A 12243-nucleotide genomic window follows, 5' to 3' on the forward strand; every position below is an offset into this window, starting at 1 on the left:
TATGTATTGTATGGTATGTATTTATTGTATGTATGTATTGTATGTATTGTATGTATGTATTGTATGTATTTATTGTATGTATGTATTGTATGTATGTATTGTATGTATGTATTGTATGTATTTATTGTATGTATGTATTGTATGTATGTATTGTATGTATGTATTGTATGTATGGTATGTATGTATTGTATGGTATGTATGTATTGTATGTATGTATGTATTGTATGGTATGTATTGTATGGTATGTATGTATTGTATGGTATGTATTTATTGTATGTATGTATTGTATGTATGTATGTATGTATGTATGTATGTATGTATGTATGTATGTATTGTATGTATGTATTGTATGTATTGTATGTATTTATTGTATGTATGTATTGTATGTATGGTATGTATGTATGTATTGTATGTATTTATTGTATGTATTGTATGTATTTATTGTATGTATGTATGTATGTATGGTATGTATGTATTGTATGTATGTATGTATTGTATGGTATGTATGTATTGTATGTATGTATTGTATGTATGTATGTATTTATTGTATGTATTTATTGTATTTATGGTATGTATGTATTGTATGTATGTATTGTATGTATTTATTGTATGTATGTATAGTATGTATTGTATGTATATATTGTATGGTATGTATGTATGTATATATTGTATGGTATGTATGTATATATTGTATGGTATGTATGTATATATTGTATGGTATGTATGTATGTATTGTATGTATGGTATGTATGTATTGTATGTATTTATGGTATGTATTGTATGTATGTATGTATGCATGTATTGTATGGTATGTATGTATTGTATGTATGTATTGTATGGTATGTATGTATTGTATGGTATGTATTGTATGGTATGTATTGTATGTATGTATTGTATGTATATATTGTATGTATTTATGTATTGTATGTATGTATGTATGGTATGTATGTATTGTATGGTATGTATTTATTGTATGTATGTATTGTATGTATTGTATGTATGTATTGTATGTATTTATTGTATGTATTTATGTATATATTGTATGTATTTATGGTATGCATGGTATGTATTGTATGGTATGTATTGTATGTATTGTATGTATGGTATGTATTGTATGGTATGTATTGTATTGTATGTATATATTGTATGTATTGTATTGTATGTATATATTGTATGTATTGTATATATTTATGTATGCATGGTATGTATTGTATGGTATGTATTGTATGTATGTATTGTATTGTATGTATGATATGTATGTATTTATTGTATGTATTGTATGTATTTATTGTATGTATGTATTGTATTGTATTGTATGTATGTATTGTATGTATGTATGTATTTATGGTATGTATGTATGTATTGTATGTATGTATTGTATGTATGTATTTATGTATGTATGTATTGTATTGTATGTATGTATTGTATGTATTTATTGTATGTATTTATAGTATGTATTTATGTATGTATTGTATGTATGGTATGTATTGTATGTATGTATTGTATGTATTTATTGTATGTATTTATAGTATGTATTTATAGTATGTATTGTATGGTATGTATGTATGGTATGCATGTATGTATTTATTGTATGTATGTATGGTATGTATGTATTTATTGTATGTATGTATGTATTGTATGTATGTATTGTATGTATGTATGGTATGTATGTATTGTATGTATGTATTGTATGTATGTATGGTATGTATGTATGTATGTATTTATTGTATGTATGTATTGTATGTATTGTATGTATGTATTGTATGTATGTATTGTATGTATGTATTGTATGTATGTATTGTATGTATTGTATGTATTGTATGTATGTATGGTATGTATGTATTGTATGTATGTATTGTATGTATGTATTGTATGTATGTATGGTATGTATGTATTGTATTGTATGTATTGTATGTATGTATTGTATTGTATTGTATGTATTGTATGTATGTATTGTATTGTATGTGTCTTACCCTTGGTGATGGCTTTGGTAGAGCGACAGCCATGCCATTCTTTAAACTCCCTGCTTTGACAACACAGTCCGTCTGGTCCAATGGCTGGAGAGGAGAAGAAGATGGAGGAGGGGCCAGGAGTAAAAACAGTAAAATGTCATGTTTAAAATCAAAACGTGTTTACCATCCTATGTACCATCCCTCACCACAGGAAGACACACAATGAGCCCTGTGACTCACCGAACGCTGTGCTTCTGTCATACGGGTTCATCTGCCATTTGTTGAACACTGAAACACAGACAAACGTTTGGTTGCTAATACAACAGTATCTGACATTATAAAAACAGCATGTTTGGATCCCGGTTGCTGATTGGTTGATAGCAGGGAGTTATATCGCCACATTCCACAGGAAACACTGGTTAACAGATCCAATTATTTAATTAATGTGCCCATCCACTGTCCCACAGCCCAGCCAGTCAATATATAAACGATATCTCCCCTGGGGGGGGCTGTAGAGAACATTTCCCCATGTACTCCCCTAGCGGGGGGGATGAAGTCTTGATGTGTGCAATACGTATGCGTTGGTAACCATCTTCATCTTCATCACGCAAAGGAACAGAAGTGACGATCCCAAAAGCCTCTCTGATCCAGATTCATTTAAAAATCATGATCATTATAAATGGATATAAATACAAATGAGCATGTAGTTAGCTGTGATGTGACTGTGTTAGATGTAGTTAGCTGTGATGTGACTGTGTTAGATGTAGTTAGCTGTGATGTGACTGTGTGTTAGCTGTAGTTAGCTGTGATGTGACTGTGTTAGCTGTAGTTAGCTGTGATGTGACTGTGTTAGCTGTAGTTAGCTGTGATGTGACTGTGTGTTAGCTGTAGTTAGCTGTGATGTGACTGTGTTAGCTGTAGTTAGCTGTGATGTGACTGTGTGTTAGCTGTGATGTGACTGTGTGTTAGCTGTAGTTAGCTGTGATGTGACTGTGTTAGCTGTAGTTAGCTGTGATGTGACTGTGTTAGCTGTGATGTGACTGTGTTAGCTGTGATGTGACTGTGTGTTAGCTGTAGTTAGCTGTGATGTGACTGTGTTAGCTGTAGTTAGCTGTGATGTGACTGTGTGTTAGCTGTGATGTGACTGTGTGTTAGCTGTAGTTAGCTGTGATGTGACTGTGTGTTAGATGTAGTTAGCTGTGATGTGACTGTGTGTTAGCTGTGATGTGACTGTGTGTTAGCTGTGATGTGACTGTGTGTTAGCTGTGATGTGACTGTGTGTTAGCTGTGATGTGACTGTGTGTTAGCTGTGATGTGACTGTGTGTTAGCTGTAGTTAGCTGTGATGTGACTGTGTGTTAGCTGTAGTTAGCTGTGATGTGACTGTGTGTTAGCTGTGATGTGACTGTGTGTTAGCTGTGATGTGACTGTGTTAGCTGTGATGTGACTGTGTGTTAGCTGTAGTTAGCTGTGATGTGACTGTGTGTTGGCTGTGATGTGACTGTGTGTTAGCTGTGATGTGACTGTGTTAGCTGTAGTTAGCTGTGATGTGACTGTGTTAGCTGTAGTTAGCTGTGATGTGACTGTGTGTTAGCTGTGATGTGACTGTGTGTTAGCTGTAGTTAGCTGTGATGTGACTGTGTTAGCTGTAGTTAGCTGTGATGTGACTGTGTGTTAGCTGTGATGTGACTGTGTGTTAGCTGTGATGTGACTGTGTGTTAGCTGTAGTTAGCTGTGATGTGACTGTGTGTTAGCTGTAGTTAGCTGTGATGTGACTGTGTTAGCTGTAGTTAGCTGTGATGTGACTGTGTGTTAGCTGTAGTTAGCTGTGATGTGACTGTGTTAGCTGTAGTTAGCTGTGATGTGACTGTGTTAGCTGTAGTTAGCTGTGATGTGACTGTGTGTTAGCTGTAGTTAGCTGTGATGTGACTGTGTTAGCTGTAGTTAGCTGTGATGTGACTGTGTTAGCTGTAGTTAGCTGTGATGTGACTGTGTGTTAGCTGTGATGTGACTGTGTGTTAGCTGTAGTTAGCTGTGATGTGACTGTGTGTTAGCTGTAGTTAGCTGTGATGTGACTGTGTGTTAGCTGTGATGTGACTGTGTGTTAGCTGTAGTTAGCTGTGATGTGACTGTGTGTTAGCTGTAGTTAGCTGTGATGTGACTGTGTGTTAGCTGTAGTTAGCTGTGATGTGACTGTGTGTTAGCTGTAGTTAGCTGTGATGTGACTGTGTGTTAGCTGTAGTTAGCTGTGATGTGACTGTGTGTTAGCTGTAGTTAGCTGTGATGTGACTGTGTGTTAGCTGTAGTTAGCTGTGATGTGACTGTGTGTTAGCTGTAGTTAGCTGTGATGTGACTGTGTTAGCTGTGATGTGACTGTGTGTTAGCTGTGATGTGACTGTGTGTTAGCTGTGATGTGACTGTGTTAGCTGTGATGTGACTGTGTTAGCTGTGATGTGACTGTGTTAGCTGTGATGTGACTGTGTTAGCTGTGATGTGACTGTGTTAGCTGTGATGTGACTGTGTTAGCTGTAGTTAGTGATGTGACTGTGTTAGCTGTAGTTAGCTGTGATGTGACTGTGTGTTAGCTGTGATGTGACTGTGTGTTAGCTGTGATGTGACTGTGTGTTAGCTGTAGTTAGCTGTGATGTGACTGTGTGTTAGCTGTAGTTAGCTGTGATGTGACTGTGTGTTAGCTGTAGTTAGCTGTGATGTGACTGTGTGTTAGCTGTAGTTAGCTGTGATGTGACTGTGTGTTAGCTGTAGTTAGCTGTGATGTGACTGTGTGTTAGCTGTAGTTAGCTGTGATGTGACTGTGTGTTAGCTGTGATGTGACTGTGTGTTAGCTGTAGTTAGCTGTGATGTGACTGTGTGTTAGCTGTAGTTAGCTGTGATGTGACTGTGTGTTAGCTGTAGTTAGCTGTGATGTGACTGTGTTAGCTGTAGTTAGCTGTGATGTGACTGTGTTAGCTGTAGTTAGCTGTGATGTGACTGTGTTAGCTGTAGTTAGCTGTGATGTGACTGTGTGTTAGCTGTAGTTAGCTGTGATGTGACTGTGTGTTAGCTGTAGTTAGCTGTGATGTGACTGTGTGTTAGCTGTGATGTGACTGTGTGTTAGCTGTAGTTAGCTGTGATGTGACTGTGTGTTAGCTGTAGTTAGCTGTGATGTGACTGTGTTAGCTGTAGTTAGCTGTGATGTGACTGTGTTAGCTGTAGTTAGCTGTGATGTGACTGTGTTAGCTGTAGTTAGCTGTGATGTGACTGTGTGTTAGCTGTGATGTGACTGTGTGTTAGCTGTGATGTGACTGTGTGTTAGCTGTGATGTGACTGTGTGTTAGCTGTGATGTGACTGTGTGTTAGCTGTGGTTAGCTGTGATGTGACTGTGTTAGCTGTGATGTGACTGTGTGTTAGCTGTGATGTGACTGTGTGTTAGCTGTGATGTGACTGTGTGTTAGCTGTGATGTGACTGTGTGTTAGCTGTGATGTGACTGTGTGTTAGCTGTGATGTGACTGTGTGTTAGCTGTGATGTGACTGTGTGTTAGCTGTGATGTGACTGTGTGTTAGCTGTGATGTGACTGTGTGTTAGCTGTGATGTGACTGTGTGTTAGCTGTAGTTAGCTGTGATGTGACTGTGTGTTAGCTGTAGTTAGCTGTGATGTGACTGTGTTAGCTGTAGTTAGCTGTGATGTGACTGTGTTAGCTGTAGTTAGCTGTGATGTGACTGTGTTAGCTGTAGTTAGCTGTAGTTAGCTGTAGTTAGCACCCGATAGCGTCGGTACACTTCAAGCACTTATGACATGGCAAAAATATGTCTGTCTGTCATACCTGCTCCACCAGTCTACTGTCTGTCATACCTGCTCCACCAGTCTTCTGTCTGTCATACCTGCTCCACCAGTCTTCTGTCTGTCATACCTGCTCCACCAGTCTTCTGTCTGTCATACCTGCTCCACCAGTCTTCTGTCATACCTGCTCCACCAGTCTTCTGTCTGTCATACCTGCTCCACCAGTCTTCTGTCTGTCATACCTGCTCCACCAGTCTTTCTGTCTGTCATACCTGCTCCACCAATCTGTCTGTCATACCTGCTCCACCAGTCTGTCTGTCATACCTGCTCCACCAGTCTGTCTGTCATACCTGCTCCACCAGTCTGTCTGTCATACCTGCTCCACCAGTCTGTCTATCATACCTGCTCCACCAGTCTGTCTATCATACCTGCTCCACCAGTCTTCACAGCAGTTCTCCCCTTCTTCCCCTCCTGTTGGTCCTTCAGAGTCTCATACACTATCTGGATCACTGGGATACTGAAGGCCTAGAGAGGGAAGAGGGGAAAGAGAGGAGGGGAAAGAGAGGAGGGGAAAGAGAGGAGGGGAAAGAGAGGAGGGGAAAGAGAGGAGGGGAAGGAGAGGAGGGGAAGAGGGGAGGAAAGAGAGTGGGAGTGGGAATGAGGCAAGTAGGTCTTTAACAGATATCAATTCGGTGGAAATTGGTTTTTCAAACTCTGCCATGACACGTGTTGTAGCAGTAGACCCAACAGAAACACAACTCGATCCTCTAAACGCACAAATTACTGGTCTTTTGGTGTGATTGAAGCATTGACATGGACTCAGAACATACATTTCCCTGGTTTCTCTATTAAATAAGTGTAATATTGTGAGAGAGAAATAAAACTGAATAGAAAACAACAGAATTCTAGAAAATACAGAATAGTATAATTGTTCGGGCCCCCTAGTTGTTAATGAACCATTATTTGACCAAGTACATTGACAGAAAACACATAGTACACTAAGGACCTGGGGAAGGGTAGAGGAGGAGAATGGGCCTAATGGGGGGGGGGGGGGGTAGGGGAGGAGAATGGGCCTAATGGGGGGGTAGAGGAGGAGAATGGGCCTAATGGGGGAGGGTAGAGGAGGAGAATGGGCCTAATGGGGGAGGGTAGAGGAGGAGAATGGGCCTAATGGGGGGGGTAGAGGAGGAGAATGGGCCTAATGGGGGAGGGTGGAGGAGGAGAATGGGCCTAATGGGGGGGGTAGAGGAGGAGAATGGGCCTAATGGGGGGGGTAGAGGAGGAGAATGGGCCTAATGGGGGGGGTAGAGGAGGAGAATGGGCCTAATGGGGGGGGTAGAGGAGGAGAATGGGCCTAATGGGGGGGGGTAGAGGAGGAGAATGGGCCTAATGGGGGGGTAGAGGAGGAGAATGGGCCTAATGGGGGAGGGTAGAGGAGGAGAATGGGCCTAATGGGGGAGGGTAGAGGAGGAGAATGGGCCTAATGGGGGAAGGGTAGAGGAGGAGAATGGGCCTAATGGGGGAGGGTGGAGGAGGAGAATGGGCCTAATGGGGGGGTAGAGGAGGAGAATGGGCCTAATGGGGGGGGGTAGATGCTGGAGAATGGGCCTAATGGGGGGGGTAGAGGAGGAGAATGGGCCTAATGGGGGGGTAGAGGAGGAGAATGGGCAATGGGGGGAGGGTAGAGGAGAAATGGGCCTAATGGGGGGAGGGTAGAGGAGGAGAATGGGCCTAATGGGGGTAGAGGAGGAGAATGGGCCCTAATGGGGGGGTGAAGGATTTGAGAATGGGTCTAATAACTGTATTAGGGGGGAGTTTCAGGAGGAGAATGGGCTCTAATGGGGGTGAAGGAGGAGAATGGGCACTAATTAGGGGGTAGAGGAGGAGAATGGGCCTAATGGGGGATGAAGGAGGAGAATGGGCAATTAGGGGGAGTAGAGGAGGAGAATGGGCCTAATGGGGGTGGAGGAGGAGAATGGGCCTAATTAGGGGGGGGAGTAGAGGAGGAGAATGGGCCTAATGGGGGTGAAGGAGGAGAATGGGCAACAATGGGGGGGGTAGAGGAGCCTAATGGAATGTTTCATTTGTTTTAAAGTAGATGCTGGATTTGACAATAACACTATGGTAGAACATGTTTCAGCGTGACCCCTGACCTCTAGTAGATGCTGGATTTGACAATAACACTGTATGGATGGTAGAACATGTTTCAGCGTGACCCCCTGACCTCTAGTAGATGCTGGATTTGACAATAACACTGTATGGATGGTAGAACATGTTTCAGCGACCCCCTGACCTCTAGTAGATGCTGGATTTGACAATAACACTGTATGGTAGAACATGTTTCAGCGACCCCCTGACCTCTAGTAGATGCTGGATTTGACAATATGGAGGACCGGCGCGACACTCACCCCAGTCTTACCGCTCCCAGTCTCTGCCGCCTGAACACAACAGAATCAACAACAGGTGGAGTCAATACACGGAATGTGGGAGGAGTCATTATAAGTTAAGGTTGAACCGGCCTTTTTCTCACCATGAGGACATCTCCTCCCCCCAGGATCAACGGAATGGACTCTGCCTGGATGTCTGTGGGGAGGCTGGAACAAACCATCAGCAGTCAACGCTGGGGACGGGAATCTGAGCATGTGTAACAGTATAGACCGTCCGTCCCCTCGCCTCGACCCGGGCTCGAACCAGGAACACATCGACAACAGTACGGCAATCTGAGCATGTAACAGTATAGACCGTCCGTCCCCTCGCCCCGACCCGGGCTCGAACCAGGAACACATCGACAACAGTACGGCAATCTGAGCATGTGTAACAGTATAGACCGTCCGTCCCCTCGCCCCGACCCGACCCGGGCTCGAACCAGGAACACATCGACAACAGTACGGCAATCTGAGCATGTGTAACAGTATAGACCGTCCGTCCCCTCGCCCCGACCCGACCCGGGCTCGAACCAGGAACACATCGACAACAGTCACAACGCTGGGGATGGGAATCTGAGCATGTGTAACAGTATAGACCGTCCGTCCCCTCGCCCCGACCCGGGCTCGAACCAGGAACACATCGACAACAGTACGGCAATCTGAGCATGTGTAACAGTATAGACCGTCCGTCCCCTCGCCCCGACCCGACCCGGGCTCGAACCAGGAACACATCGACAACAGTCACAACGCTGGGGATGGGAATCTGAGCATGTGTAACAGTATAGACCGTCCGTCCCCTCGCCCCGACCCGGGCTCGAACCAGGAACACATCGACAACAGTCACACCTCGAAACAGCGTTTACCCATTGCTCCACAAAAGGTGTCAGAGCAAGCGACGTCGCCGATTGGAACGCTCCCAGCGCGCACCACCCGCTGACTAGCGAGCCATTTCGCATTGGCTACACATGGTTACATGCACACGATAGCAATAGGGTTGTGTATAGTCAGATGAATAGAGTAGTTTGTTTACACCGTTATTAACGGTGTATTAACGGGTATTGAGCGTTCATAAATTCATTAGTTATTTTGGGATCTGGAACATTCAAACGAGTGATCTGAAATCGGAGTAGATGGCCGGAGGGAATTTACTAACGCGACCTAATTCGAAAATGGTTGTTTTAATCGGCGTATGCATACTTAGATTTTGAATTTACGCAGGTTAAACTAAGCAGAGTAAAGTGTTTACATAACTAATGCGATAGTCAGCCTTGTGCCACAATCCGTTACATATCCTAATTATTAGTGTGCATGTTTAACGTAACCAATGAGCACAGGAGTGTCATACATTCATGGTGAGACATGAATGTACGTTTAGTATTAACGTAGTTAAAACAACACGAGAATATATTTAACGACATAACGCCCTGGTTATCGTTACATAACTCAGTGGCCTAAAGTCCCTTAAAGCTGGTTGGGTTTCTCCATATGAACATCTCCGTGGAGTTGCGAGGACACCGGGCGGAGCGCAACTCCGGTCACATCGAGTCGCTGTCAATCGATATGACTAAACAGTCGGTGGTCGGTAATAGACACACAACAAAACGTTTTATTAACAAGTATGGATTTTCAGCAAAAAAAAATTCACGCAACTACAGAGGTCAAACATAGGTAGGTACACGGCAAGGGTTTAAAGATTGACGTTTTTACAAGTATCGAGTGACAGCGACTCGGAGGCTCAGTGGTCGTAACTCAAGTCCATTGATGTGATGGACATAGAGAGAAAACCTCGGATAACTTACAGCCAGTCCATCTCCTCGACTGCTTGGGCGATCTCAGGCATAACGCCCATTTCTGTGGACGAAAGGGAACCATTATTGGAAGGAAAAAGGGCTTAAACCAATCTTAAATGCGTTCACTTATAGATAAGTACTGATAACAGTGAGAATACGGTAAAATATATATTTTCATTTCTTACCAGAAAACGCTGCCATATTTGCCAACGACTTTGACAAAAAAAAAACCGGATGTGACGTGTCTCTTCTCACTAATTTAATGTGCATGCCGCCACCAACTGTACGGGAAGTGAACTGGAAAACAATTTCAAATCCATTGCGCAAAAGGAAAAATGAAACATACAAAAGACAAAAATAGATACACAAGAAAACATCCCACTACTTCATTCATAGTCCAATCCAAAAGGGGGGGGGGTTGTTATAAAATATATGTTTTTTGTTTTTAAAACAAACCCATATAAAACGTACATGGGGAACACAATTATTTCATATTTATTTAACGAGGCAAGACAGTTAAAAACAAATGCTTATTTACAATGATCGCCTACCAAAAGGCAAAAAGGCCTCCTGCGGGTCGGTGGCTGCGATAATTTATCTATATACATAATAATAATATATATAATATACATATATATATATATAATTATAATTATCGCAGCCCCCGACCCGCAGGAGGCCTTTTGCCTTTTGGTAGGCGATCATTGTGTGTGTATATATATATATATATATATATATATATATATATATATATATATATATATATATATATAGGACAAAACACACATCACAACAAGGGAGACAACACTACATAAAGAGAGACCGAAGACAACAACATAGCAAGGCAGCAACATATGACAACACAGCATGGTAGCACCACAACGTAACAACAACATTGTCGCAGCACAAAACATGGTACAGACATTATAGGGCCCAGTCAACAGCACAAAGGGCAAGAAGGTGAGACAACAATACATCACACAAAGCAGCCACAACTGTCAGTGAGAGTGGCCATGATTGAGTCTTTGACTGAAAAGATGGAGATAAAACTGTCCAGTTTGAGTGTTTGTTGCAGCCCGTTCCAGTCGCTAGCTGCAGCGAACTGAAAAGAGGAGCGACCCAGGGATGTGTGCTTTGGGGACCTTTAAACAGAATGCGACTGGCAAAATGTGCGTTGAATGTGGAGGATGAGGGCTGCAGTAGATATCTCAGAGAGGGGGAGTGAGGTCTAAGAGGGTTTTATAAATAAGCATCAACCAGTGGGTCTTGCGACGGGTATACAGAGATGACCAGTTTACAGAGGAGTATAGAGTGCAGTGATGTGTCCTATAAGGAGCATTGGTGGAAAATCTGATGGCCGAATGGTAAAGAACATCTAGCCACTAGAGAGCACCCTTACCTGCCGATCTATAAATTACGTCTCCGTAATCTAGCATGGGTAGGATGGTCATCTGAATCAGGGTTAGTTTGGCAGCTGGGGTGAAAGAGGAGCGATTACGATAGAGGAAACCAAGTCTAGATTTAATTTTAGCCTGCAGTTTTGCTATGTGAGGACAATATCACAGTACACAAGGGTCATACACATATTTATAATATAAACAGAGGCAGAGTATTTAATTGTCTTAAAATATAGTTCAGTTTCTTTTTGTTTCTTTTTTGCAAGGTAATAAAATGTGGTGTTTTGTTTGTAAATGTACATCTGTAAATCTGACATTTTGCTGCATCTTTTGAACCGGTAGTAGCTCCTACGAATGGTTTATTTTGGCTTTTTAATGTAGTTTCCATAGGGTGAGTACTTTTAAAACATTATCATTTTAGGTCATTATCATTGATATGAGGCACATATATTAAAAACATTGACACGTCTTATGAATCAGTGTATAATTTGAATAATTGTAACTCCGCCTTCTTGGTAAAAAAAAAAACACAGATGGAACAATTAGACAGATTTTTCACCCGATGTAAAAATGTGAAGCATTTCCGCTCACTACCAAATATGGTGATGAGAGGAAGCCCAGTGGCCGGCAGTGGGAGAAGATGCCGGAGAAGGATTTTGGCCGAAATTCTGCAAATATTCTCTTCAATTAAACATTTAATCTGAAATTCAGTTTTCTGTTTCCAGATCTAGAATATGTAACAAACAGAGTGGACTACATTTCTTACTTGCTTGTTCTGCCCACTATGATTAATTTGCTCTCATTGGAAACGACTGTTCTATCTTGGGTTAGTTATAATAGTCTTTGGTAAAACTGCCGAAAAGTAAACCGCGTTTCGTTAAACAGTCCTCTTTTTTGT

At 42.0% G+C, this 12243-nt stretch overlaps 1 protein-coding gene across 3 annotated transcripts in view; it reads right to left on the reverse strand.

Moving 5' to 3' along the window:
* ddx1 (DEAD (Asp-Glu-Ala-Asp) box helicase 1) overlaps positions 1-10216 on the reverse strand; it is a 60546-nt gene extending 50330 nt beyond the window's left edge. For all 3 annotated transcript variants that reach the window (XR_008141726.1, XM_052524616.1, XM_052524614.1), the window contains exons 1-7: positions 10134-10216; positions 9958-10009; positions 8263-8326; positions 8141-8170; positions 6161-6257; positions 2193-2240; positions 1974-2057 (exon numbers count right to left, since the gene is read on the reverse strand). Coding sequence is in view for 2 of the 3 variants with exons in the window: in XM_052524616.1 (XP_052380576.1) it covers positions 1974-2057; positions 2193-2240; positions 6161-6257; positions 8141-8170; positions 8263-8326; positions 9958-10009; positions 10134-10149 (391 nt within the window). In the remaining variant the exon portion in view is untranslated. The remainder of the gene's footprint in view (positions 1-1973; positions 2058-2192; positions 2241-6160; positions 6258-8140; positions 8171-8262; positions 8327-9957; positions 10010-10133) is intronic.
* Between the last annotated feature and the right edge of the window lie 2027 nt (positions 10217-12243).

The sequence above is a fragment of the Oncorhynchus keta genome, chromosome 8, assembly GCF_023373465.1.
Source record: "Oncorhynchus keta strain PuntledgeMale-10-30-2019 chromosome 8, Oket_V2, whole genome shotgun sequence".
Lineage (NCBI taxonomy): Eukaryota > Metazoa > Chordata > Actinopteri > Salmoniformes > Salmonidae > Oncorhynchus > Oncorhynchus keta.